Below are 26,721 nucleotides of genomic sequence, written 5' to 3' on the forward strand. Positions count from 1 at the left end.
GCAGAAGTTGTATATTTATGGAATGACTAACTATAAATGCATACAGACTTTAGCAAGGATGCATATGCAATTGATCAAAAATGACAGTTAAGATATTTATAATGTCACAAAATATATCTATTTCAAATAAATGCTGTTCTTTTTAAATCTATATATCAAAGGATCCTGAAAAATAAAATGTCACCGTTTGCACAAAAATATGAAGTAGCACAACTGTCTTCAACATTGATGATAATCGGAAATGTTTCTTGAGCAGCATATTAGAATGATTTCTGAAGGATCATGTGACACTGAAGACTGCAGTAATGATGCTGAAAATTCAGCGCTGCATCACAGAAATAAATGACATTTTACAACATATTCAATTAGAAAACAGTTATATTAAATTGTAATAATATTTCACATTTTTACTTTATTTTATGAAATAAATTCAGCCTTGTAGAGCATAAGAGACTTCTTGTGAAAACATCTTACTTTAACGGTAGTGCATAATAACTTTCATGGATATTTGGCGAACCCTTGACCTTGCAGGTCCGTGAACAGCACCGATTCACTTTCATTTAAATTCAGCCCTATAAATCATAAGTGTCTGTCTGAGAAGTCCAGAGGTGCCCTACACCAGAGGTGTTTCTCATTCCTGGTTCTTATCCTAAATCAGAGTTGACATGCCAGGTCAGTTACAGGCACTCAGTGTTGCCCAGGTCTCAGGCTTCAGTCCAGATTCAGATGCATGTTCCATTGGTGTTCTTTTGTCTGGACTCCCAGTGTGTGACCCAGTCTGCGGTTCGCTCTTCTTCACGAGCTGCGATTGGAGATGGCACTTCCCTCCATGTGCAAAGGCCAGTGGTCAGCAGACCTTGGAAAGGCCGAATCCTCATTACAATGGGAGTCTTGTTTCCATATGGGTTCAGCTCTGTATTTAAAGGATATTTTGATTTGCTCTGCTCTCTGGCCGTCTCGGCAGCACAGCTGATGTTCCAAAGCAAACGACTCTGCCTCGTCTGGTTAACATGATCAAGATGTGCCCTGAGGCCTGCGGTTCGCTGCTCTTGTATTTGCACCTAGTTAAATGCATGTTGAGATGTACTGCATGTTTGTGCAGTGGTGCTTAATGTTACTTTTAACGTGAAGGTTGGAGTTCCTGGAGCTCCTCGGCCTCAGCGGTGGTCCTGAAACATCTACTTTCCTCATTTTTTCCAAAATTTCAAAGGATGTTAATCTTACCAAAGATGCTGAGGCAACACAAACGAATGTTATGCATATGAACTGAGAAAACAAGCCATGCATCACAAATGACCAGCCAAACCTGAATGAAGAGTCGCCATTTTATTTTTCTGCACCATTCTGTACTTTTCAACTCTGAAACTGACTTAAAAAAATGCATATGGTATGAATTAAAAGTGGAATGAGAGTCTGTCTAAAATGGACCACAATTGATCTCCGTTCTCTTTCAAATTCAAGCACAATGTGAATGCAAAGTGAACTGCATTCTCTAAGACTTCTGATGTAGTTTCCCTGTTTAATTTACTACGAATATTATTTTCTTTTACTCTACATCCTCAGAGGTGTTCCTGTCTTTCTCTTCTGGTAAAATAGACCAAAAACATTTATGGCTCTTACAACAAACTGATTTTTGTCCACAAATGCTCTTTAGAGTGAGAATGTCATATTAGACACCCAATATTAAGTACCCCCCAAAGGGTAAAGTCATTGTATTAAATGAGAAACAGTTTTCAAAATAAATATTTTGATCCAATGTAGAATTTATTACACATTTTAAGGCTACAGTGTGGCCATAACATTGTTTTCAGATGCTGCATCTGAAGTGGCATTTATCTGTTCAGAGGTGGCACGAATGCATTTACACTGGAATTAGAATTGCATTAAAAAAATGTAAATGACCATTAATGTTTTTATTTTATTTTATGAATATTGAACTATGAAATGGGGTGGGTTGTTAAATAAGTAAATAATTTTAATGTTTTTTTTTTTTTTTTTTTTACCACAATTAATGTTAAATCGACAGTCCTACTTAAGACATGTTTATGTAGATGTTTTAGTGTGTATTTGACCATTTAAGCACAAAAAACTACATTTAGCCTGAAAACAGAAACCAAAAATAGTTTCAACGAAATATATTTAATAATCAACACTCAATTAATTAAAAAAATAAGTAGTATATAAGTTTTTATATTATGCATAAGGTTGTTTTATATCAACTTTTTACTGCAAAAAAAGAAAAAACAACCTCAATTCAGTACTCAAACATTGTTTGACAGCAGTTTTTTTGTGCCCTCACTAAATTTTATTTCTCTTATTGTTCTCAAGTAAGTTAAAATTGCTTCAAAGTTTATAGGTGCTGTCAGTTTTTGACTCTTTAAATGCATAAAAATACTATTATGTTTGCTTATATTTAGAAAACATGCTAACTTTACATATTTGTTTTTCTTAAAAACAATGCTACAGCTAATTATTCTGTTTTGAAATGTGCGTTCCGTGCCGAAATTTTACCTAACAGTATTTCGACACTTCGGGTTTCCAGTTGGTTGAAAACACAGCTTATTGCAGCCATGGAAGCCAGCAAACAAACTGGGTCAGGGATCACAGATTCTACCCGACCTAAAAAGCATCTGCATCCATCTAAAATGCTCTGACACAGGCATATTAAAACACGGGTAAATCCACCTATCAGCTTGCAGTGTGTAAGGCTCATCACATTCCATCGTCAGTTGTGCTTATTCCTGTTGCGTGTCCTCAATCTGGCAACCCGTGTGAGCGTCCAGTCTGAGAAATAGGTGGTGGAAGAAAAAACTGAAGTCCAATATTTTGAATTTGGACTTCAGTTCCCATTTCAACCACTAGCTGTTAATATTACATTTTGCACCTGCAAGCTGACAAGGCTTAAATATGTATGCAAATGATAAACCTTTTTGACGCCGCAGCACTTACAAGCGTAACTGCCAAAGCGTCAATACGCGTGTTCCCTAGAAACAAACCCACAACCTTGGTGTTGCTAAACAGTTGCAAGAACACTTCTGCAGTTTATTAATTATGCAAGGTCATATCATGACCTCACTATGTAGAGTTTTGTAATGCACAGCAGTTAATAAAACACTATTCCTGTCTGCACCTTTCACAAACGCTCGCATTCAAGAGCGCAGAGCGAGAAGTGTTAAAGCTGTCTGTCTTTGGAGGGTTTTATGCAGTGTTTGTGTTGGTTCTGCTGTTTAAAGACCATGTTTGGAGCACAACTGTTCCCTTTGCTTCAGAGAATGAGTTTCCTGATGGAGGCTACTTGACGAGATAATGCTGTTCATCTGAGGTCATGCATCATCTGCGCTCTCGCTGACCTGAGGCCCGTGGAGCCGTGCCGATACCTGATGGATCCACACAGATGAATAGAGGAGTGACCTGGCTGATCTTAATGGGATTGTTTGCTCTGTAAAGTGAGACGGCGCATGCGTGCCATGGAATTCCGGAGCGTATTCCTTGTGAAGACAGAGCGCTGTTGGCTGAACCTGTTGAACCCCACAACGAAAGTGTGCGTCATGACATGTCTCATTTCACAGCAAACACGGACTTGACTGTGTTGGTGCAATGATAATGAATAATGAATCAGCTTGTATGCGGCATGTTTTTGACTCTGGATGTGGAATTGTGTGCTTGTGTGCTCGACGTGGTGTGATGATTACTGGAAGAATGTTGGAGCCCGAGCCTGACTTGCTTTCATCTGCTGGAGAGAAACACTCCAGATGAATCAGTCGGCCTCATTTGCTAAGTGCCACGCTCTCTAATGCTGATCTAATTAAAAACCTTGTGCTTCAGACAGGTGTTTGTCTGAAAGCCGGATGGATGTTCTATATCAATTATTTATTCATTTAGATGCAGCTGTAAGCCCAAAGCAGCGCTTCTCATCAAATTCAAAGGGTTAGTTCACCAAAAAACCAATGACAGTTCTTTCATTTAATCATTTTGTTCCTTGCGTCTTTTTCTTCCATGGAACACAAAAGTAGAGATGACTAAAATGTGTGTTTACCATAACTCTGAAAGTTTTCATTTAGCCAAAAACAGAAACCAAAATAGTTTATTCAGTGATCAAATAATTGCATTCATTTAATAATCAACACTCCAAATTAAAAACTGAGATGTACAGTGCTGCTTGAAAGTTTGTGAACCCTTTACCATTTTCTATATTTCTGCATAAATATGGCTCAAAACATCATCAGATTTTCATATAAGTCCTGAAAGTAGACAGAGAACCGTATCAAACAAGTGAGCGAAAAATATTTTCTTTGTCATTCATTGATTGAGAAAAATTATCCAGTGTTACATATCTGTGCATTGCAAAAGTATGTGAATCGTTGCTGTCAGTATCTGGCGTGAGCCCCTTTTGCTGCAGTAACTGAAGGTGAAGTTTCTTGTAAATGCTGATCAGTCCTGCACAATAACATGTAGGAGTTTTAGCCCATTCCTTAGTGCAGAGCCACTCAAACTCTGTGATGGTGGTGGGTTTCCTCCTATGAACTGCTTGCTTAGGTCCTTCCACAACAGTTTAATTGGATCAAGGTCTGGACTTTGGCTCAGCCATTTCAAAACATTAACTTTGTTCTTCTTTAACCATTCTTTGGTAGAATGGCTTGTGTGCTTGGGGTTGTTGTCTTGCTGAATGACCCACGTTCAGACTCTGTTCTTAAACAGATATTCTGATGTTTTCCTTTAGAATTTGCTGGTATAATTCAGAGTTCATTGTTCCATCAATGATGGCAGACTGTCCTGGCCAAGATGCAGCAAAACAGGCCCAAGCCATGATACTACCGCAGTGTACTACCTAACAGCTTCTCATTTAAACCAATAAGTTCTATTTTGGTTTCATCATCCATTAAACCTTTCTCCAATAGTCCTCTGGCTTGTCCACATGATCTTTAGCAAGCAATTTTGGAGAGCAGTGTCTTTCCTCTTGCGACTCTGCCATGCACACCATTGGTTGTTCAGTGTTCTCCTGATGGTGGGCTCATTAACATTAACATTAGCCAATGTGAGAAAAGCCTTTAGCTGCTTAGAAGTTACCCTGGGAACTTTTGCAACCTCGCAGACTATTACACCTTCTGCTTTGGAGTGATCTTTGTTGGTCGGACACTTCTCGGGAAGGTAACAGTGGTCTTGAATTTCCTCCATTTGAACACAATCTGTCTGACTGTGGATTTGTGGAGTCCAAACTCTTTAGAGATGGTTTTGTAACTTTTTCTAGCCTGATGAGCAACATCAACTCTTTTTCTGAGGTCCGCAGGTAATCTCCTTTGTTCGTGACATGATTCACTTACACAAACATGATCAGACTTTGATCGATCCCTGTTCTTTGAATAAAACAGGTCACGTACTGACATTTGATATTGCACTGACTGAAATCACCTCTGCACAGATGGACTCTAATTTCACCTTTAAATTAACTGCTAATCCAAGAGATTCACATACTTTTGCAGCGCACCGATATGTAACAGTGGATCATTTTTCTCAATGAACAAATGACAAAGAAAATATTTTTCTCTCACTTGTTTTATTCGGTTCTCTTTGTCTACTTTCAGGAAAATCTGATGTTGTTTTGGGTCATATTTATGCAGAAATATAGAAAATTCTAAAGGGTTCACAAACTTTCCAGCAGCACTGTATATAAGCATGTAAATTGTGTGCGTAAGGCAGTCTTTATATTTTAAATTTTAATGATGTAATTGCTTCTACACCAGTACGTTGTTGAAATATAAACATTTAAACTGTGGCTGTAATAAAAAGCATGTTTTCATAACAGATTAATTCAAACATACATTAAATAATGAAGACTGTAGGGTAAATAAAGTAATAATTATTGTGTAATTAGTGCAATTTAACATTACAAGCATCTTTGAAATCAAGAAATTTTCGGTCAATAATATCAGCCATCCAAAATGTATAATTGGCGCTGCTCTGCTGGCACATTTCGAGATTTTTTTGTTGTCAAAATTCACGTGCCTCACTATACAAAGAATGCTCATGCAGCTCTTTTCCATAAGGTGAAAGAAAAGTGGATGGATGCTGCTCAAAACATGACAAGTGCCATAAAAGCAGTTCACATGATTTATGCAGTATATGGTCTAAGGCTGTCACGATTCGCCGATTTTAGCCGACTATTCGATTTTTAAAAATCGTCGACTAACCGGAAGTGGCGCATTTCACGGACGAGAATCCATAAAAAACTATTTATTTCCAAATTCAGTTTTTTTTTTTTCATTTTCAATTTTCTATACTCTGTTTTAATGGTTAAATTAAATTTTATTAATCAAAAAGTCTGTCTAATTACTTTGAGTTTTAGTTTCCTCTTTACCAAATTCTGTTTTCCATTATTTTCTGGATTCCATTTCAATGGTTCCATTAAATTTTAATAATCAAAAGCATCTCCAATTAATTGATTTAAAAAAAAAAAAAAAAACACTTTTTTTCCAGAAATATTGCACAGTTACATTTTTCTCCTAAATAAATTCTGGTAAATAATATTTCTGGTAAATACTCCTTTAAAAAGTGTTTTTTGATTATAATTTAATTATTATTAGACTAGAACATGTGGATATGTTGTCTTTCTTACACTGTAATACTGAACTTTGAGTTCAGTGATTTGGGCAATGAGATTGACACCTGCCTCTTGCACTCTATGTTGCACTTTACTTTTGCTTTAAAAAAAGGATTTCATAGAAATTTGGATTTCTTTTGGTTTAAAGAAAATATGGTTTAATAAAATATTCTTATGTAAAATTATATTTTTTTTGTGGGAAATTAATCATTTAGATTAATCAATTAATCTATAAATTAGTCAGTAGATTAATAAAAATAAAAATAGTCGTTAGCAGCCCTAATATAGTCCAACTCGTATGTTGCCTTTGTGTGAGAAAGAGACCCTCGTTTAAGTTAGGATTTGCTAAAAATCCCCTCTTTCACCGTAGCTTTCAAATCTATAGAAGCCATTTTCTGTCATAAGAATAAGAAGTCATGCGTTGGAGAGTCAATTGCATTTTTAATTGAATAATTATAACTTTTTATATCATGATTTACCAAAAAGGTTTTTCTTTTTTCCCCTCATACGATAGAAATGGTATTTCATGCAAATTTAATTTTCATTCATCAGCATATTTCAATTTTGTGTTATTTTTTCCTTATTAATGAATGATGGCTTGTAATTTTGGGATTTTCTGAATTTACGAAATGTAGGTCTGAAGCCTACAGATATTCTTTATTATAGGGTAGCCTAACTTTGGGTATTACTCAGTTATTTTGGATTTCCCCTATTAGAACATCTGATCTAGCCAGTCAGGATGGAAAACTGAAGACATGTTCTGCCAAGACTGACTTATGCAACCAGAAAGTGGTCCAGTATAATTCAGCAGCTTCCAGTGTAATTTTGTGGTGGTGCTTAGCTTGAACTCACCGTGTCTGTTGAAGTTATGATGGACATGGGAACAGGTTAATGGCTGTCTGATCCCATCAGGCTCTGAAGCCATTTTCAGTGGACTGCTGAACCCGTACTTTTCAGTCCCGCTTCATTTTGCTGTCATGTTAGGCTTTGCACAGTTATCTAATACTCTGCAGACCTTGATCTTTCAAGATGAGTTCATTGAGCTCGGAAATCATACTGTAATGTTCAGAACTTACTGTTCAGAACTGTCTGAAAAGAGCATTTGCGGAAACTGCAGGAACCACTTGTTCTGAACTTTCTTGATGCCAGACAGATGGATGCATTATGACCTACAATGTTTATGTCTACAACGCATGTTCAGTGATTTCAACATAAATGAATGCACCAGAGAACCTTGACTGACATTTATAGGTGACCCATTTATTAATTTATAGTGAAGTGAAGCAAGTGGACTGGCTGAGAGTTTCACAGAATCTACAGAAGAAGATTAATATTTTTTAGATTCATAGCATTGTTTTAACCACTTTATGTTTGGAACTTAATGTGAAACTAGTTTTAAAATATATTCATTTTAACAAATCTATATCAATTCCTAAATCCCAAAGTCGAGCTTTTAGTCTACCAGTCTAGTCAGTTGATGCGTGAATAAAACTTCACTAGACATTATATACAGACTAATATGTATATTTTCACTATGCTTATCCCATCCAACAGCGCAGTAAGCATTTGTTTTGTTGCTTTCAAGAAGAAGCAAAGTCTCATCTTTCAAATTATCTCCATTTTATCAGGAAAGCTCGACCAATAAATGCTGTTTTTCTAATCATATATAGAATCTAAAACTTTTGAAAAGATTCAGCTGGGAGAACATCTAGCAACTAATTAAGTTAATGGACATCAGGACTATAACATGATTAGCTATAAAAGGGATGTCTTAGAGAGGCAGAGTCTCTCAGAAGTAAAGATGGGCAGAGGCTCTCCAATCTGTAAAAGAGTGCATAAAAAGATTGTGGAATACTTTAAAAATAAAGCACTGATGATGCATAACATCATCAAAAGATCAGAAAAGATTCAGAGAAACTGGAGAAATCTCTGTGCGTAAGGGACAAGGTCGAAGACCTTTGTTGGATGCCTGTGGTCTTCGGGCCCTCAGATGACACTGCATCACTCATCGGCATGATTCTGTCATTGACATTACTAAATGGGCCCAGGAATACTTCCAGAAACCACTGTCGGTAAACACAATCCGCCGTGCATCTCTGATGGTATGGGGTGTAAAGTGCGTGCAGCTTGCATGTTTTGGAAGGCACTATGAATGTTGAAAGGTATATAAAGGTTTTAGAGCAATATATGCACCCCTCCAGACGATGTGTATTTCAGCAGGACAATACAAAACCACATACTGCAGCTATTACAACAGCATGGCTTTGTAGTAGAAGAGTTCGGCTGCTAAATTGGCCTGCCTGCAGTCCAGATCTTTCACATAGAGAACATTTGGCGCATAATTAAATGAAAAATGATGACCACAAACTCTTCAGCAGCTGGAAACCTATATCAGGCAAGAATGAGGCCAAATTCCAACACCAAAACTCCAGAAACTCATAATCTCGATGCCCAGATGTCTTCAAACTGTTTTGAAGAGAAGAGGCGATGCTAAACCATGGTAAACATGCCCCCATCCCAACTATTTTGAGACCTGTTGCAGGCATCAAATTTGAAATGAGCTCATTTTGTGCATAAAATTAAAACATTTCTCAGTTTAAACATTTATGTTTTCTATGTTCTATTGTGAATAAAATATTGGCTCATGTGATTTTGAAATTCTTTTAATTTTCATATTCAAATTTAAAAAACATCCCAACATTTCCGGAATTCGGGTTGTATCTATAAATAAATAGTTTTGTGATATTAATTGTAACCTTTAATTTTGAAGTAATGTGCAGTAATATGGCTCCCTATATAATTTACAGCAGATAGATTTGTTATCCTTAAGAACTTAATTGAATTTATAAGACAGAGACCATTTGTTCTTGTTTAATCAAAAAGAAAAACAGATGCAATTTTGTGCTTATTTTTTCCCCTGAAAACATACCGAACCGTGACTTCAGAACAGCCATTCTGTGCACCATTACACCCCTAATGTTCTCTGTAAAACTGTCCAATAATTTGGCAGTTCCTTGAGCTAAAGGAACACTAAAACAGTCACATGTCTTGAACAGGAAGTCGTGCAGAGCTGTGCTTCACAGGGCTAAGGACTGTTTGATGACGACCACAGCACGAGAATATTGTTGGCAGGTTGTGTTTGTAAGTCTCTGGGAATGACTCTGGTGGAGATGGCTGAGGAAGAAAGGCTGGTGGCTTGGTTTGCGTCCTGCATATTTATGACTGACTCTTACACATATAATTACATTATTAACAGGCATCACTTTGGTTTGCAACCGCTGGATGTTCTGAGACTCGGTGGTTCTCACACATATGTCAGGAGATGGTGTCGTAACTCTGTTATGCGTGGCCATTGTTTCAGTGCTTTATTTGTGGAAAAGCAGTGGAAAGTTGGTCACGACTGATCCGAATCCAGCGCTTTATGCTTCCCTTCAGGTTGGACCGTGGCCTAAGACCGACACCCATCAGGCCCTGGATCCGCTCTGTTCTCATGTGGCCCACAGATCTTTTTGTCTGTTTTTCAAGGCTTTGCCTGGGATTCAGAGGAGAGGGTTAGCGTGCTGTATGAGTGCATGTGACCGCCGTCCCTCAGGGGTCCATATTAGTGAATTACAAATACTCTACTGCTACCGTAATTAGTTTGGTTTGGAGCAGTGCTTCTTTTGCACAAATATACAGTGTGTTTCTTATAACTTTCTACTGGTCCTTGAAAGTGTTTGAATTTTAACCCGTAGATTCAAGCACTGTAAAGTCCTTGAAAATGCTTGAATGTTATTCTGAAGACCTGAAAATGCCTTCATGTACTGCATGTATACTGGAATGTGATTTTTAATAGGGCCTGATGTCCAATTTGTAAACAATTTGTTTCTTTTTAAATGAATCCATTATATAAAGTTTTATATGAATCCATTATATATCTAGTTTAGTTATGAAACACTATAAGATGCAGGTTGTTCACAGTAAGCGTGCTGATTGGTGCTTCGCTGATTTTGGAGACGTAAGCGCCACGCGATCACCGGCGCTCAGTGCTCATGTATCCCAACGAGAGGAGCTTAACTTCGGCTAGTCCTTCTGACATTTGCCGCTGGCTCTGATGTCTCTGTAGTGGTATAATTACCTGGTATAGTGATATAATTAGCTTTTGGGTAAATCTGACAGGTGATCTTTGGTCTTTATTCTATTAATATGTTAAAGTAAAAAGGAAAGAGGCAATGTTGTTTGATATTTTGTTTCATTGTAATGTACATTCCCTGAACTATATTTCCGCGGCTATGTTAATATGCTTAAATGAAAACGAAACGAGGCAGTGGTGTTTGATATCTCATTTCATCCTATTGTAAATACAGTGAGGAAAATTGCAGTAGCCGAGGTGAGCTGAATGATATCAAGTACGCTGCTGTTTGCAGAATTACCGGACTTGCGTCGTTTCAGACCGCGGGAGTTCACACTCCTGAGTCAAACTCGCGAAGTCCGAAATTTGTGTACTTGGTATTGAGAAATGCACGCAGACCTACGTCACCAGACTATTTGCCTATTCTTCTCGGTACTTTAGACCACGATGGAAACTCAGACAAAAGTTCCTGGGACAAATTTCGGTGGAAAATTTTGTTTTAAATTTGTTTAGGCTTGGCGTTTATAATAATAATGTTGTTTATAATGTTTCCCACTTTAAATTGTTTGATTTATACTTTTATTTTTTAAATTCCTGTTCTGTTCTGAATATTATTCAATTTAAAGGCTGGACACACCAAGCCAAAAAGCTGTGCTTCAACACACCGCACAGACTACAAACGACTGCAAACTAACACGCAATGAGCTGTCTTTATCAGCAGCTATCAATAGTATGTATTTGTCATTCAAATGAGAAACTGAAACAAAGATATACGACATAAATGCAGATATATGAAACATAAACAAAGCAGTGCTTGCTTACCATTTTGAATATCAGTAATGATAACTTTCTTCATTTTTAAAAACTCATGTTGTTATGAAAATATTCTCATATTGAAATGCTTGGGAAAGACCATGTAACATTAGAACAGCCTTCTGTCTCTGCCGCCTTTATTTATTTGCTTGTTTTCATCACATTCGCTTTAATTTGCATGGACTCGTTCACTAAACTGAACATCCAATCAGAGTTCTCACTCGCGCCAATGGCCATGACGCAAACTGTCGCTGATGTGTGGAATACACCAAACAAACTAGCCTGACAGATGCTCGCATTAAAGTGTTTGTTGTCAAAGGAACCATAAAATACACATTTATAGTGTTTGTAAACATGTCACCCAAAAGTGAAAATTAGCCTGTGTTTTACTCACTCTTAAGGCATCCTAGGTGTATATGACTTTCTTCTTTCAGATATATTAAAAAATGTTCCTTGCTCTTCCAGTCTTTATAATGGCATTGTGGCATGGTGTTTCTGTTCAACAGTCCAAAAGTAGTCAAATAAAGTGCATCCATCCATCATAAAACATGCCTCACATGGCTCTGGGGGTGAATAAAGGCCTGTAGCAAATCAATTTGTTTTTGTAAGAAAAATATCCATGTTTAAAATGCTATAAACACCTTTCTTTCACTTTTGTAAACTGTTGTAGGCGGATGACGTAGGATGTATGTGTAGCGTAAGCGCCGGTGATTAGTGACGAATGCGAACACGTAGCGGAAAGAACAAAACAACATGGCGGTCACGAATTAGAAGCACAAAACGAGGATTTGTAAAGAAAAATGCCGGAGGATTTCGATATAAGCCAAGACTGGTTTTCTTTTGCTAAAGTCAGGAAACTTTGCTTCCTTTGCTCCTGTAAACAAACGTTGGTTGACTCACATGTGCATGCGCTACGTGATCCGCCAAAAAGACAATCTCTCGTAAACATGCCTACCACAGTTAGCAGAAGTTACACAAAACTTTTTATATCGATTTAAATATGGATTTTTTTTTTTTTTTTTTTTTTACAAAAATGCATGGATTCACTACAGGAGGCCTTTATTCACCCCCGGAGCCATGTGAGGCATGTTTTATTATGGATTCACACGTTTTATTTGACTACTTTTGGACTGTTGAACAGAAACACCCACCCATGCCATTATAAAGCTTGGAAGAGTAAGAATAATTTTTAATATAACTCTGATTGGATTCGTCTGAAAGAAGAAAGTCAAATACACTTAGCATGCCTTGAGGGTGAGTAAAACACAGGCTAATTAATTAATTTTGGTTGAACTAAGCCTTTAATTTACTAATGTGATTTCCATTTTTCTTCTCCCTCAACACATCGATTTTTTTTTTTTGGCTTTTATTCTTTCTCAACAATGCAATTTATTTTATTTTATTGCAATTACATTGATCACATCTAAAATAAAGGTCATGTTTGATTGTGTGTGTGTGTGTAATTCACCGAGTAAATAAAGGACTGAATAATAATGCAGCAAGGACTTAACCTGTTTATTGACATGACGTAAGCATTCTGCCTGAAGCGGTTTGTTTGTCCTTGTGCTTCTGGTTTCCCTTCCTTTAGCTCTTAAGTGTGAGAAACTGAAGGTGTTTATGGTGTGTTTTTGATCTTTCTGTTGCTCTAGGGTTGGTGGCCTGTTATAAGGGATAAGGTCACGTCAGGCCTTCCTGAGTTGGCAGAATTGGGTTTAATTGGGCTTTCTGGATTGCTAGGAGCTATTTCAGTCTGAGGTCTCCCCTGGCGTCCCGGCTTCATGTTGGGCAGCCCTGTGCGAGAGCAATGTCGCTTTGATATGCGTGTGCATGAATTACGCTCCAGCCTTCCGTTTCCCATGCCCATTAATAACGCTCTAATGCGTTAAAGCGCTGATTAGGAATTCAGGCTGCGCTTGAAGAGCATTCGTCATGGAGATCACATGGTATTTGTGACTTGTGTCCATGTGGTTGCCTCCGATTAAAGGTTCACAAGCCATTTTAAAAAATAACAACGTATATGTTGTGGGCAGGATGTGTAAATGTTCTCTTCCTGTAATGTCTTAACAGACTAGATATTTGGTTAGGTAGTTTGCGGGCTGCTATTTTCTGCCCGCTTTTGCCATTTATAGAACAAGTGCAGCTAAAGACTAGTGGCAGGACTAATCAACTAGTCTCCTGCTTTCTCACTGGAACCCGCTGACCTCAAATGCAGTGATTGTCAAGCGGGACCACTGGCACAATGCAGGCCTCATTATGCAGGGTGTGTATGGGAACGGCAGTAAACATGACATTTCCCTCCAGCGAGCGGCCCGTCCTAATCACAGCCCTGCTGCACAATATGCAGTAAAGGAGCCGCCACCGTCGCCACCGCGGACACTGAGTCCAGGGCAGAGAGGACGTTAACCCCTCATTCCCTCCGTCTGTAAGTGTAGCTGTCCTTTATTGCACAAAAAGCACAATATTGCATGCAGTCTTGGGAAAAGTTACTTTGAAAAGTAATACATTACAATATTGCGTTATGCCATAAAGTAACTAATTTCATTACTGTTTATGGTAAGTAATGTGTTACATTACTTTTGCGTTATTTACTATGTTTGTCACCTGGGCTGGGTTTGCTTATTTGTTTTTTTAACAACAAAAAACCTAAAAGTAATATTTTTGGCAAAGTAAAGGTCCTTTCACACCATAATGTGAAATGAATAATCCTCAGGCTGAAGGAAGGGCCTCTGCACCTCACTCCCAATTTCTCTCAATATGATGACAGGAGAGGTATCAGTGAATACATGGGAAAACATAGTAACTTGCATTACTTATTTGAAAAAGTAACTCTGATATTTCATTGTAAATTTAAAATTATGCATTACTTTACTAGTTACTTGAAAAAGTAATCTGATTGCATAACTTGTGTTACTTGTAATGCGTTACCCCCAACGATTGCATGTTTATTGAACAGATAGTTGAGACTCTAAAATCTGATAGGTGGGTCAAATAGACGTTGCAGAAAATAGATGTAATCGTGATGTGGACTAGTGTTTGTGATTTATTAAAGCATAAAAATGCATTTAAGCATCATATAAAATGCACACAGACACTCAAAAGTCTTCACTACAGCCTGTCAATGTGTTGGTATAACTTGAAGCAATTGTAACATTATTGTACAGTAATGTACCTACTTCTTGTCATACAAAACTTCACAAAATGCAAAACATGATTGTTTTAGGACTACCATGAACTGTAAAGCCCCAACAATACAAAAAACTATGAGCGTGACTCTAGCAGAGGAGTAGTTCACCCAAAAATAAGACTTTACTGAACATTTACTCACGCTCAGGCCTTCCAATAGGTGTAGATGAGTTTGTTTCTTCATCAGGTTTGTAGAAATGTGTCTCTGCATCAGTGTCTCACCAGTGGATGCTCTGCAGTGAATGGGTGCCGTCAGAATGAGAGTCTGATAAAAACATCACAATAATCCACACCACTCCAGTCCATCAGTTAACATCTGGAGAAGACAAAAGCGGCGTGTTTGTTAAAAAACAAATCCACCACTAATGCATTTAATAACTTTAAACTGTTGCTTCTGTTAAACATATGAGTCCATAATATTTCTTTCTCCAGTGAAAAAATTCCTGTCTGAATCAGGAGAGAAATATGCACAGGTCATTTACAAGCAAAAACAGTCCAAAAACTTCTCTAAACAAATATGTGTGTGGATTTTGATGTGTGAGACAACAGGAGATGCACTTTTTCACTGAAGGAATCGTTATTATGGATTATGGATTAAAAAATAGTCAAATAATATTTTGGTCAGAAACAATGGACTGAAGTTAAAAACTGTGTTTCTTACAAACACGCCGCTTTTGTGTTCTCCAGATGTTAACTGATGGACTGGAGTGGTGTGGATTATTGTGATGTATTTATCAGCTGTTTGGACTCTCATTCTGACGGCACCCATTCACTGCAGAGCATCCATTGCTGAGACACTGATGCAGAGACACATTTCTACAAACCTGATGAAGAAACACACTCATCTACTACTTGAATGTTCAGAAGGTGAGGACATTCCCAGCAAATTTTTATTATTGGGTTAACTATAGATTTAAAGTCGCATTTAAGAATGTAAATGACTGGCGTGTCCTGTGTAAAGAGAGAGTCTGAGCGTCCAAGAAAAGCCTGCTCTTTGTATTCATCGTGTGTCGTGTCTCAGCTCAGGCAGTGTTTGTAATGAGTGCATTGACCTGCTGGTGTTGAGAGGTCAGCTGTAAATAAGCAGTTAGGTGACAGCGCTGACCACTAGGTCAGTCCTTTTTAGAAGGACAGCGTTCTGAATCCGAGAGGCAATGAGAAACATTCATCTGTCTGGGATACATACGTACAGCACATTGGACAATAAAATTGTCATCTGCGCCGCAGGCTATAGTTCATGTCAACACATTAGCTTCTCAAGTTCGTGAAGACAGAGACATGTGTTTTAAAATGCCACTGGAACTTCATAAAGACAAAATAGGATGACTTCATTTTGGACCTGCGTTTGTACTCCTAGTTTTTCTTCCTTGAGTTGTTTTTCCTGGTCAGTTGAAGGCTGTTTTGACAGACAGGGCGTGTGAGAAAGCAGGGAATTGGGTTTGGCAGGTGACAGTGGGATACTAAAGGGTGTTTTGTGCAGCTAACAAGACAAACCAACACATGCATTGCTGTTCAAAAGTTTGGGGTTGATTAGTACTTTGCATTAAATTGACCAAAAGTGACAGCAAAGACATTTATTTTATGTTGCAAATAATTTATGTCTCAAATAAAGTTTCGTTCATTAAAGAATATAAAAAAAATTGAAATATAGCATGTTTTCATAAAAATATTGGGCAGCACAGCTGTTTTCAACATTGATAATAATCAGAAATGTTTGTTGAGCAGTAAATCAGTATATTATTATGATTTCTGAAGATCATGAGACACTGAAGACTGGAGTAATGATGCTGAAAATACAGCTGCAGATCACAGAAATAAATTACAGTTTTAACACATATTCACACAGAAATCAGCTCTTTTAAATTGTAATACTATTTCAGAATATTGTTGTGTTTTTACAGACTTGGTTAGAATGAAACTTCTTTCAAAAGCATTAAAAATCTGACCTAAAGAAGTAAAAGTGTGTGGCTGTTATTTGGTGTCTGTTTGGCATCTACAGCGGTGCTGAGAAGTGTTTGCAGACTTACGTCACAAGTAAATGGGTCACGGCACACTGTTGTTGTATTATTTTACTTGTTTTGCTATTTTATAAGTCCACTCATAATTTCAGTCATTTGAATCAACACCCACTGTTGTGATTGGCTAATATCATTGCAGTAGGAAAAGCACCTCTGCCATGATGCATGAAGATCTGTCTTACCGTGATGTTATTCAACCTCACATCATCCATTAATGCAGTCATTTGTCATTAGTGTTTCCAGTATGTCACAGTGGCATTTCTGGAAAACCACCAGGCATTTCTCCAGCCGCTCTCTGAGACTCTCACTCCAGGGAAGTGACGTTCTGTCCCGGGATAGAGTAATAACAGTCGGTTGTTTGTGTCTGAACTATCTGCGGTATGTACTGTGCCTCTACAGGATTTTCCTTGACGCTCTGTTAACTCCGGGTTGATGGGGTTAGGTAGTGACGCATCACTTTGACCGTACTCATTTAACTCAGTGGCCGGTGTATATGAAGCTAAATGTCCTCTTGTGCTGCCTGGTGAACTTTCATTGTGGATGCTGACCTTTTTACCTTCTTGACCTTATTTTGTCAAAATAACAGTTGGTGGTTTGAGATCTGCCAGCATCCAATCCAACATAACAAGAAAGTAAAATCAATAGTCCCAAAACATCAAATAATCGCCACTGCTTCTCTATGCATGCATGTAATAAGAAGTAACATGAGTCTTGATTAAACTGGATTTCATGATGCACACATGCTAAGCTAAGACTAAAATGATTGTACAACATTTTCATGAACTGAAGGTTAATAGGTATTTTAAATCAAACAAAAACATTAATAAAGAAATAAAGAAACAATTATATCTCATATGGTCCGAGTTTATCATTTTACTAAAGTCATTTATTTGAATATTATTTATATACATTAGTTTTTGTTCATATTTTGAATTGACTTGTATGTTTATTTTCAAACAATTTTAGTAAAGTTTTTGTCATTTACAAAAATAAATAATACTGTTTAGGTTTAATTTATTTTTAGTTGAGTTAGTTTCAGTATTCAGTATTTTTTATATATTTTAATAAAATACATTTTGAAATATAGTACAATAGAAAAGTTTTTACTGTATTTTTAATCAATTACGTGCAGCCTTGGTGTACAGAAGAGACTTCTTTCAAAAATGTAGAACACATTCTTGTATATAAACACAAAACATCTGAAGTGGAGATAGATTGAGATATACAGCACAACACAATTATCTTCATCAGCATTGCTGCAAAAGGCCGTATTGTAAAGATGATTTTATATTGTACTTTTCTGGTCAGTTTTCTCTTTCGGGTCAAATACTCGCATCTGCAGTTTGAAGAATCGTGCTGAGCAAGATCGTTAAACCGTTTATATCTAGCTACCTGAATAACATCTGGTTTAAGAGCACAGGCATTTGAAGGAAAGTCTATGACCCCCTCGAGTACTGAGGTTTGTTACTGCCACACTAATGCAAGTTAAATATGTTCATCAGACAGATCGCATGCTGTGTGTTGGCCATGTGTTGTGCATTAATATACTTCAGTCAAATATGTTTGTCTGAATCTAGTCACTGCATTGGTTAATAACAATAAAACGTGTGCAGTGTGGGACAGCCGTAGGAAAATGCCTCCGGTCACACCCCTGCATGCTTGCTGTCTTATCGAAATCTCACACCCTTGTTAGCACACAGTCTCCAGATTCTGCCGCTGGCATCAGAAGCAGCTTCAGCAACATCACCAACTTGGTTTTGAGGTGTGGAATTATTATTTAATCATTTATTACTCTTCGTTTCACTGTCAGGTCCAAAGTAACCACAGGCAGCGTTTTACTCAAAAACAGGTTCCAAAGAGTTTTTTTTCTTTGCCAAATTAACCTGTTTCTTTCTTAATTAGAAGAACATTTAAAAAAATGTATAGAACCTTTTTTCACTATAAAGAACCTTTTGTGGAATGGAAGGACTCCATTGATGTTAAAAGTTATTCAAAGAACCAATAATGCCAATAAAGAAGCATTATTTGAAGGAAGAGACACAGTGGTATTTAAGCTAGTTAAAGGATTTAAACCTGCAACCTTTGGTTTACCAGATATTTACCCACTCAACCACACCTACCCAGAGATGTGCTGGTCCTATGGTGCTCGGCACAGCTCGGCTCGGCTCGCGTTTCCACTGCAGTTTAGTACTGCTTTAGAGTGGACGGGATTATTCACATGTCGTTATAGTTGCGCCACCTCTACTGCTGTGACTCCTGAAGAACTTTTTCATTCCGCGTCGCTCCATCAGGCTCTCGCTGGATCCGCTCCTCAGCTATCAATGAGGGGAATGTCTGGATTTCCTCAACGGACCGCGAAACCGTTTATTTTATTGTTAAAAGAAAGGTGTGCTCGTTCAAAACTGTTGCTTTCGATGCTTCGCTGGCTGTGCTGATTTAAATCTAGCGGGTCTGTTGTGTCTCGTGTCACAAGTTCAACGACGCAGGTAGTGACAATTCTCTCCGGCCAATCAGTGATCAGCAGGGTTTACACGTCACGTTTTGTTAACAGTACGGTTCGCTTGGAACCTCAACCGAGGTGGTACTGAAAAAGTACCGGATACCAGGTACTGTACCCAGTGGAAAACCCCCCCTAAAGTGAACCTTACCGAACCGTACCATGGCGTGGAAAAGCTCCACTAGACTTCAGAGGGCCCTTAAATACCAGGAGGCTCCTGTCAATGAAATGACCCTTAACCCTTTCACTGTCAACAAACAACAGTCAGTAATACAATAAAAAAGAAGAAAATAGGACAAATATAATAGAAAAAATATACAAACGAAGTAAACGGTTTTGCCTACTAAACATAATGGACTGTTCTACAGAAATGGAGCATAAATATTAAACACTGAATAGTCTTCACCGTATTAATTAAATGTACATTGTTTTTATTAGTGCTGTCAAATGATTAATCGCGTCCAAAATAAAAGTTTTTGTTTACATAATATGTGATCCTGGACCACAAAACCAGTCTTAAGTGTCAATTTTTCGAAATTGATATGTATACATCGTCTGATGTATGATTTATGATAGGACAATATTTGTCTGAGATACAAATATTAGAAAATCTGGAATCTGAGGGTGCAAAAAAATCTAAATATTGAGAAAATCGCCTTTAAAGTTGTCCAAATGAAGTTCTAAGCAATGCATATTACTAATCAAAAATGAAGTTTTGATATATTTATGCTTAGAAATTTACTAAATATCTTCATGGAACATGATCTTTACTTAATATCTTAATGATTTTTGGCATAAAAGAAAAATGGATAATTTTGACCCATATAGGGAGAGACCAGTTTGTTGGACTGGTCAAACAAAAAGAAGATCTGTATAGCTGAATGTTAAAGATATATATTGTGTTTTTTAAAGCAAGGTCTGGGAAATCAACATGCCCTGTGAAATATATTTCATGCTCCTTGCCACATGAAATCCACTTTTGGGAGTAATCCTGCAAAGTTCATCGTCCAGTGAGAAAGCATTTTGTTTGTTTTTCAATGAGCACTTCAGAACTAGAGTTCATGAGGTTTGTGGCATCTCATTTTTTAAAGAAATTCTGTGCCTATCATGTGCAGCCTGTTTGTTTACTTGAGTACTCGACAGATCAATCGTGTACCAATGATGCCTGGAATTAACATTTAAATTAAAACAGTCAGCACACATGACTCACACATTGAAGTCAGTGGATGTTGCAGGTGTAGTTTCTTCTCTGTCTTTGTGGAGAAACATGCTAATCTTCCAGCTGAACAGCCAGACCTCATCACACTCTTCTCATCAGATGCACAACCATGAAATGGCAAACATTTAAGTCCTTTTGATCTCAATACAATTTGAGGCTTTTATATAATTACTCAGATTACAGAATAAACCACAATCTTTCTGCAGGAAATGCCTCATCACAAGCGCTAGAGTCCTATTATAATGTGCTGTTTTGCACCTGTTTTTCTCCTTTGAAGAGCGCAACTTTTCAGCAAGATCTGTCAGTTTCATATCTCGTAGAATCTGGTGTTTGGTCAGTGCTCTGCAGCTGTGACCTGCTGTTTATTTTGATCAGGCTAACAGAAAGACTGTTTGACTTGAGTCAAAATGACCATTGACAGTGAAGTATGAACTTCAAACAAAATTCATAATCAACAGCAAATGGTGTTTTCAGTCTGCACTAATTAATAAATGCAGTGGCCAGGAATTCAAAAACATGAGCTGCGGTGCTCATGTGGACGATAGGTGTCCACGTGTACACTCTTAAAAATAAAGGTGCTTCACGATGCCATAGAAGAGCCTTTTTGTCTAAATGGTTCCATAAAGAACCTTTAACATCTGAAGGACCTTTCTGTTTCACAAAAGCTTCTTTGTGCCGAAAAAGGTTCTTCAGATTATAAAAAGGTAAGAAAGAGATGGTTCTTTAAAGAAACTTTGACTGAATTGTTCTATGTGGAACCAAAAATGGTTCTTCTATGGCATCGCTGCAAAGAACCTTTTAAGCACCTTTAGTTTTTAAGAGTGAACATGCACTAATTTTCATCAGTTTCAATGAATTCAATCCGATTTCAGAAAACGTTTGCATGAATCCTAAAAAAAAAAAATCGATTCACATTTTTTACATGCATTTTTGTATTTTGAAGATATGTTTAGTAAATATTCAGTTTCATTCAATGGCAAGTTCAATAGACATATGCATGTTGGTAAGAAGGTATTTTTGAATCTGACTGAGAAGATTCAGGTATTTACATGTTTTTTTCCTTTTGATCAAATTATTTTAGATCCACATCGTTCCTTTCTATACAATATAAATTTCATTCGAATGGAGCTCAAATGTTCCAAAAATCAATCAAAACGCAGAGGATTAACGTTACTTTCGCTTTGATGTGAATGCGCTGATCCTGATCTGCCTAAATGCGTTTATGTTCACCTGAATCATTCGTGATCCAGCTTCATCTACGGAAGTGAGTATAACAGTTTATATGAATCTTTGCAAATCGCCTTTCCTAATAGCGTGCTAGTTAGCCAGCTGCTCGTCACCAACACGGAAGAGAGGGGCGGAGTCACCAGAGCTCATTAGCATTTAAAGAAACATTGACTAGAATGGCTAGAGCTGATATTGACATGGTAAAAAATGTGTTTTTACACTACCATTGAGAAATTTTAACCAAAGTATGTTATAGACTTTCCCTAAGACCCTAAAGAATCTATTTGGTTTCACTTAATTTTGATGGTCCCTTGAACTCATTCTGTTCACTATAAGTAACGTTGCACCTACATATATACTAACTCTCATTAGAGTGTTAGTACAGTATAAGTAGATTGGTAGGGTCAGAATAAGTTGGCATGTACTTGCGAAGTTAGTTATGGTCAGTAGATTATTTGTTGGGAGACTATCACTATGAAGAGTTGGCAGATATTAATCAGCCTACTAATACTCAACTGAGAGTTTGTTGACACGTGTGCAAAGTTACTTATTGTCAGCAGAATGTTCAAAAGGGACCATCAAAATAAAGTGTTACCAATTATTTTGCTGTATGTAAATGTAGCTAATCTGACTTGCAACATTTCCAGATTTTTTTTAGACAGGAAATTTTTTGTGTTTGTTTGAACGTCATGTTTTGACTCTCTAAAGACCTCACCTTTGCTTGATTGGGTGTAGAAATATCCTGAGACAGGATCAAACTACAGTTGCTTAAACTGTAAGAAACTGATGTTTCACGAATTTGTGTACCTTACTTTACAATGTGCTGCAAACCAGCCCAATTCAGCTTGTTTGGTATGAAATGTGGAAGATTTAGGGGTGTAAAATATTTAGTTTTTTGGTTTCAGGGGCTGGAATTCAGAGCCAGAATTACAATGTTGTCTAGTAAAGATAAAATATTGAGGCTTGTGCATGTTTCCATCTCTTTTTGATTAAAAATAGACTTACTAACAGCTCCTGTTCTCTCTCTTCCAGTCGGTGTTGAAGACGGGTCGGCTGCTCATCAGTCATGAGGCTCCGGTGACCGGAGGATTCGCAGCGGAGATCAGCTCTACGGTTCAGGTGAGAATCAGATGGGAAATCAAGACTCTTGTGGATGTCATGCTTTACAGATGAGCAGGATGCAGAAGCGTTTCATTACCGCTCATTTTCTGCTTTTTGACACTATAACTAAATAATCTCTGAACTTTAAGAATTAAAAATTGTGCTTTTTATTGGTAGACCTGTGGCTAGTTGCATAAACTTAGATCTGTGTGTTCTTGTACTGCGTCATCAACCTTAGTACTCATGAATGCTTGCACATCTCTGGATGTGTTCTTGATATCAAGGATGCATCAAATGAGGAATGTTGTATTTTTAATGTGCTTAGACGGTCAGTTGAGCAACAAGATTACAGCGCATCTCAGTTCTCTCAAAGATGCGTTTTGTGTCCTCTTATTCCTAGTTTGTTTTCCAGGTAAAAGGCCGGTCTTCACAACAACGCAAGTCCTTTCTGTGAATCCTTGAAATTCATAAGCAGACTGTCTTAAGAACCAGTCAGACCAACTAGTAGTTAGTCAATGGGCAATCTGCCTTATTTTTTGGATTCAAATTGAGAGTCAAAGTGTTTCAAGAAACATTTCTTAATATTATCGATGCTGAAAACAGTTATAGTTTTGCGGAAATGTTTTCTTTAAGGATTCTTTGATGAACTGAAAGTTGAAAAGAACAGCACTCATTTAAAATAAAAAATCTATTATAGATAGATGTCTTTATTCTCACTTTTGATCAATTTAATGCATCCTTGCTGAGTTCAAGTACATGCTGACCACAAGCTTTTGATCGGCCGTATTCACATTCATGAGTGTCTCGGGCCTCGTGCTGATGTTAGAAATTTTCTCGAGAGATTGGTCCATGCATAGATGCAGGGCCAGCCTTTAAACAAACATCAGTCACATTTCCATTGACGTCAGAGTTTGTTAAAGCACCTGTGAGTGGGGTGGACACACTGGGCGCTGGTGAGTCAGCCGGATGTGCTCAGATAATGGCACTGAACAGAAAAGATGCTAAAAAAGGCTTTTAGCCTGAGCTGTGGTCAAGCTACTGACGTCTGCGATAACGGCGGCTAACGTATCTGCCCTTCACCTAAACACCCAGGGCCCAACATAACGAACATGCCATTTCTGCAGTCTAGTGTCATCACGATACCAACATTTTAGTTGTTGTTACCAATATCAGTAAGATTTCACTGATAGTTTCACAGTTAGTTCCAATTTCAGTACCATAGCAAAAACTACTGTAGATATTTAATTTTAATGTTTTTAGGTAACCGTTTTAAAAATCACAATATTACATAAATGAAATGAGTTAATTATTAATAATCAAGCATATAGCCTATCTGTCACTATGAACAGAAGTCCTCTGACAGTGTTTCCTGCACTGTTATCCAGCTTGAAATAATGGATAAATTAAACCGCAAATTACTTTCCTCAAGACAAATTCTGAAAGACAAGAACTGTGTTCTGTTGTATTTAAAAGGTTAGTCCAGCCAAAAATTTAAATACTGTCAACAGTTACAGTATGTACAGTCTTCTCATAAACATACCATATAATGCAATAAAGGAAGGTTTCATTTTACATGGATATTGGGACAGGAGTGAAGTATAGGTTTGCATAATAAATAATAGTTTAGCAATCAAACATTACTTTGTGAATATTGAGGGGTGAGAACCAGAAGGGCGTAAGTGATATTTCACCAACTTTACAGAAGAGCCCAAACAAATATTTTACCATAGTTTGATCTGACTTTGTGTACTGATTTCAATTGGTTATAATACACATTTTCACACTCATGGATGACAGTACTTGTGCCAGTAGAAAGAGCTCATTAAGAGCTTTCATTTGATGTATATATCTCCATTTCACCAAAAATGTCACTTACGCCCTTCTGGTTCTCACTCTTCGATATGGAAACATTTGGATCCACATGAGAGGTACATGAACCCATAAATTCGGTCCTGATGTCAGATTTGCATATTTACAATACTGAGTTATTTCACTGAACTACACTTGTTTAGTTCAGTTGTTTTAGTTCAGTTATAGGGGAAGTTGTGGCCTAATGGTTAGAGAGTCGGACTCGTAATCCAAAGGTTGCGGGTTCGAGTCTCGGGCCGGCAGGGATTGTAGGTGGGGGGAGTGAATGTACAGCACTCTCTCCACCCTCAATACCACGACTGAGGTGCCCTTGAGCAAGGCACCGAACCCCCAACTGCTCCCCGGGCGCCGCAGCATTGGCTGCCCACTGCTCCGGGTGTATGTTCACTACTGAGTGTACACTTGGATGGCTTAAATGCAGAGCACAAATTCTGAGTATGGGTCACACTTGAACACTTTTTTTCTCTCTCGCTAAAATGCACTTTTTACATAGCAACAACTTAGAAAACACATAGGTAAGGTGTTAAAAGTCACCCCAAAAAAAGTCTAGTTGGGTTATTCTATCACAGTAGAGACAGTCATACAGCAGAGACGCTGAAATCATTGAGCAGAGGATCTTACAGAAGTTGAGTCTGTGACAGTGTACTGTTATTCCTGGACCAGGACCTGGAACAGGGATATTTTTCACATTCATCTCTGTGTTCCTGGACAACTCCATGGAATAGTTGGAATTATATTCAGTATCATCTGTCTCGCTCTGTGTGTATGAATAAAGCAGCCAGATTCCTCTGGAATTTAAGCGCGCGCGTGTGTGTGTGTGTGTGTGTGTGTGTGTGTGAGGTGTGAAGGGGTTTGTGGCTAGTGTTCTCCTCTAGTGTAGTGTGCATTTATGATGCAACCATGTTTCAGACGGCATCTGATCATGTGTCTGCAGAAGGTATTGAACTGGCTCCTTCCATATCATGAGTGTGAATCTGAATTCATTTGAAAGTGAATTGGAGTAATGTAACAGGAAGAATTTCCTGAATTGCAATTCACACAGCAGAAGAGTTTCATTAGCTTAAAGTTGGATAGAAGTGAAAAATTTATCCGGTTTCTAAATGCTAAATAAATGCTCTTTTTCTAAATGTTATTGATAATCTTGTGAATGATTGATCCATGCATATGTTTAATTTGTTAAAGGGGTCATATGATGCGATTTCTTGTTTTCCTTTTCTTTAGTGTGTTATGTAGCTGTCTGTGCATGTATAAAATCTGCAGTTACAAAGCTCAAAGTCTCTCACAAAATGATTTATTCTATCTAAAAGAGAAGGCTGATCCAGTCCGGACTAAAACGCCTCATTCAAACACGCCCCCACATGTCTACGTCACGATATGGAAATATTTGTGTACTTCTGCCCATATGTTCACTCAAAGAAAGAAGCCGTGGTTTCAGTAACCGCAGTAGTGTTGATGCAGCCATGTCAGGGAGATGCTGTGTGTTTCTATGCAAAAACAATAGCGCTTTATTTGGCCTTCCGGAAGTATAGATGCAATTAGGAATCATTGTTAAGATTTGTTTACAACAGAACAGCACAACACAAATGGTCGAATTTGTGCAACGCATTTTATGGACGACAGTTTTGTGAACCTAGGAGAGTACAAGGCTGGCTGTGCACAAAGGCTATTTTTAAAAATAAAGAGCGTAACGCATCGTGTGTGTGTGTGAGAGAGAGACAGGGTCACATCACAGTGGAGTCAGCTGTCTAAACCGCGGCTTGTGTGCAAACACAGACGAGCATCATCAGTAGGTGCGTTTACATGGAGCCTTGTAATCGGTTTAAAAGTTCAATCCGAATGAAAATGCTCCATATAAACACCTCAACCGGAATAAAAATGCCCAAACCGAATGAAATTGTAATCGGTTTGAGAGAGGTGGGATAAACCTTTCTATAAACCGAACAAAATAAAAATCCTACCATGTAAACGCGTTAAACCGATTTCTTTGCGTCTGTCAAAACGTCAAGAGGTCGGGTCGTCTGAACGTGATGTCAGCGACACTGACACTACAGTAAAGACTGGGTAATGGTGAAGGTATAAAGTTAC

The 26,721-nt window shown here is 37.8% G+C and overlaps 1 protein-coding gene across 3 annotated transcripts in view; it reads left to right on the forward strand.

Annotated features, from left to right (window-relative positions):
* bckdhb (branched chain keto acid dehydrogenase E1 subunit beta) overlaps positions 1–26,721 on the forward strand; it is a 72,793-nt gene that overhangs the window by 39,171 nt on the left and 6,901 nt on the right. For all 3 annotated transcript variants that reach the window (XM_079431029.1, XM_079431030.1, XM_079431031.1), the window contains exon 9: positions 22,699–22,785. In XM_079431029.1, coding sequence (XP_079287155.1) covers positions 22,699–22,785 — 87 coding nt within the window. The remainder of the gene's footprint in view (positions 1–22,698; positions 22,786–26,721) is intronic.

Source organism: Barbus barbus, assembly GCF_936440315.1.
Source record: "Barbus barbus genome assembly, chromosome: 12".
In the NCBI taxonomy this organism is placed as follows: Eukaryota; Metazoa; Chordata; class Actinopteri; order Cypriniformes; family Cyprinidae; genus Barbus; species Barbus barbus.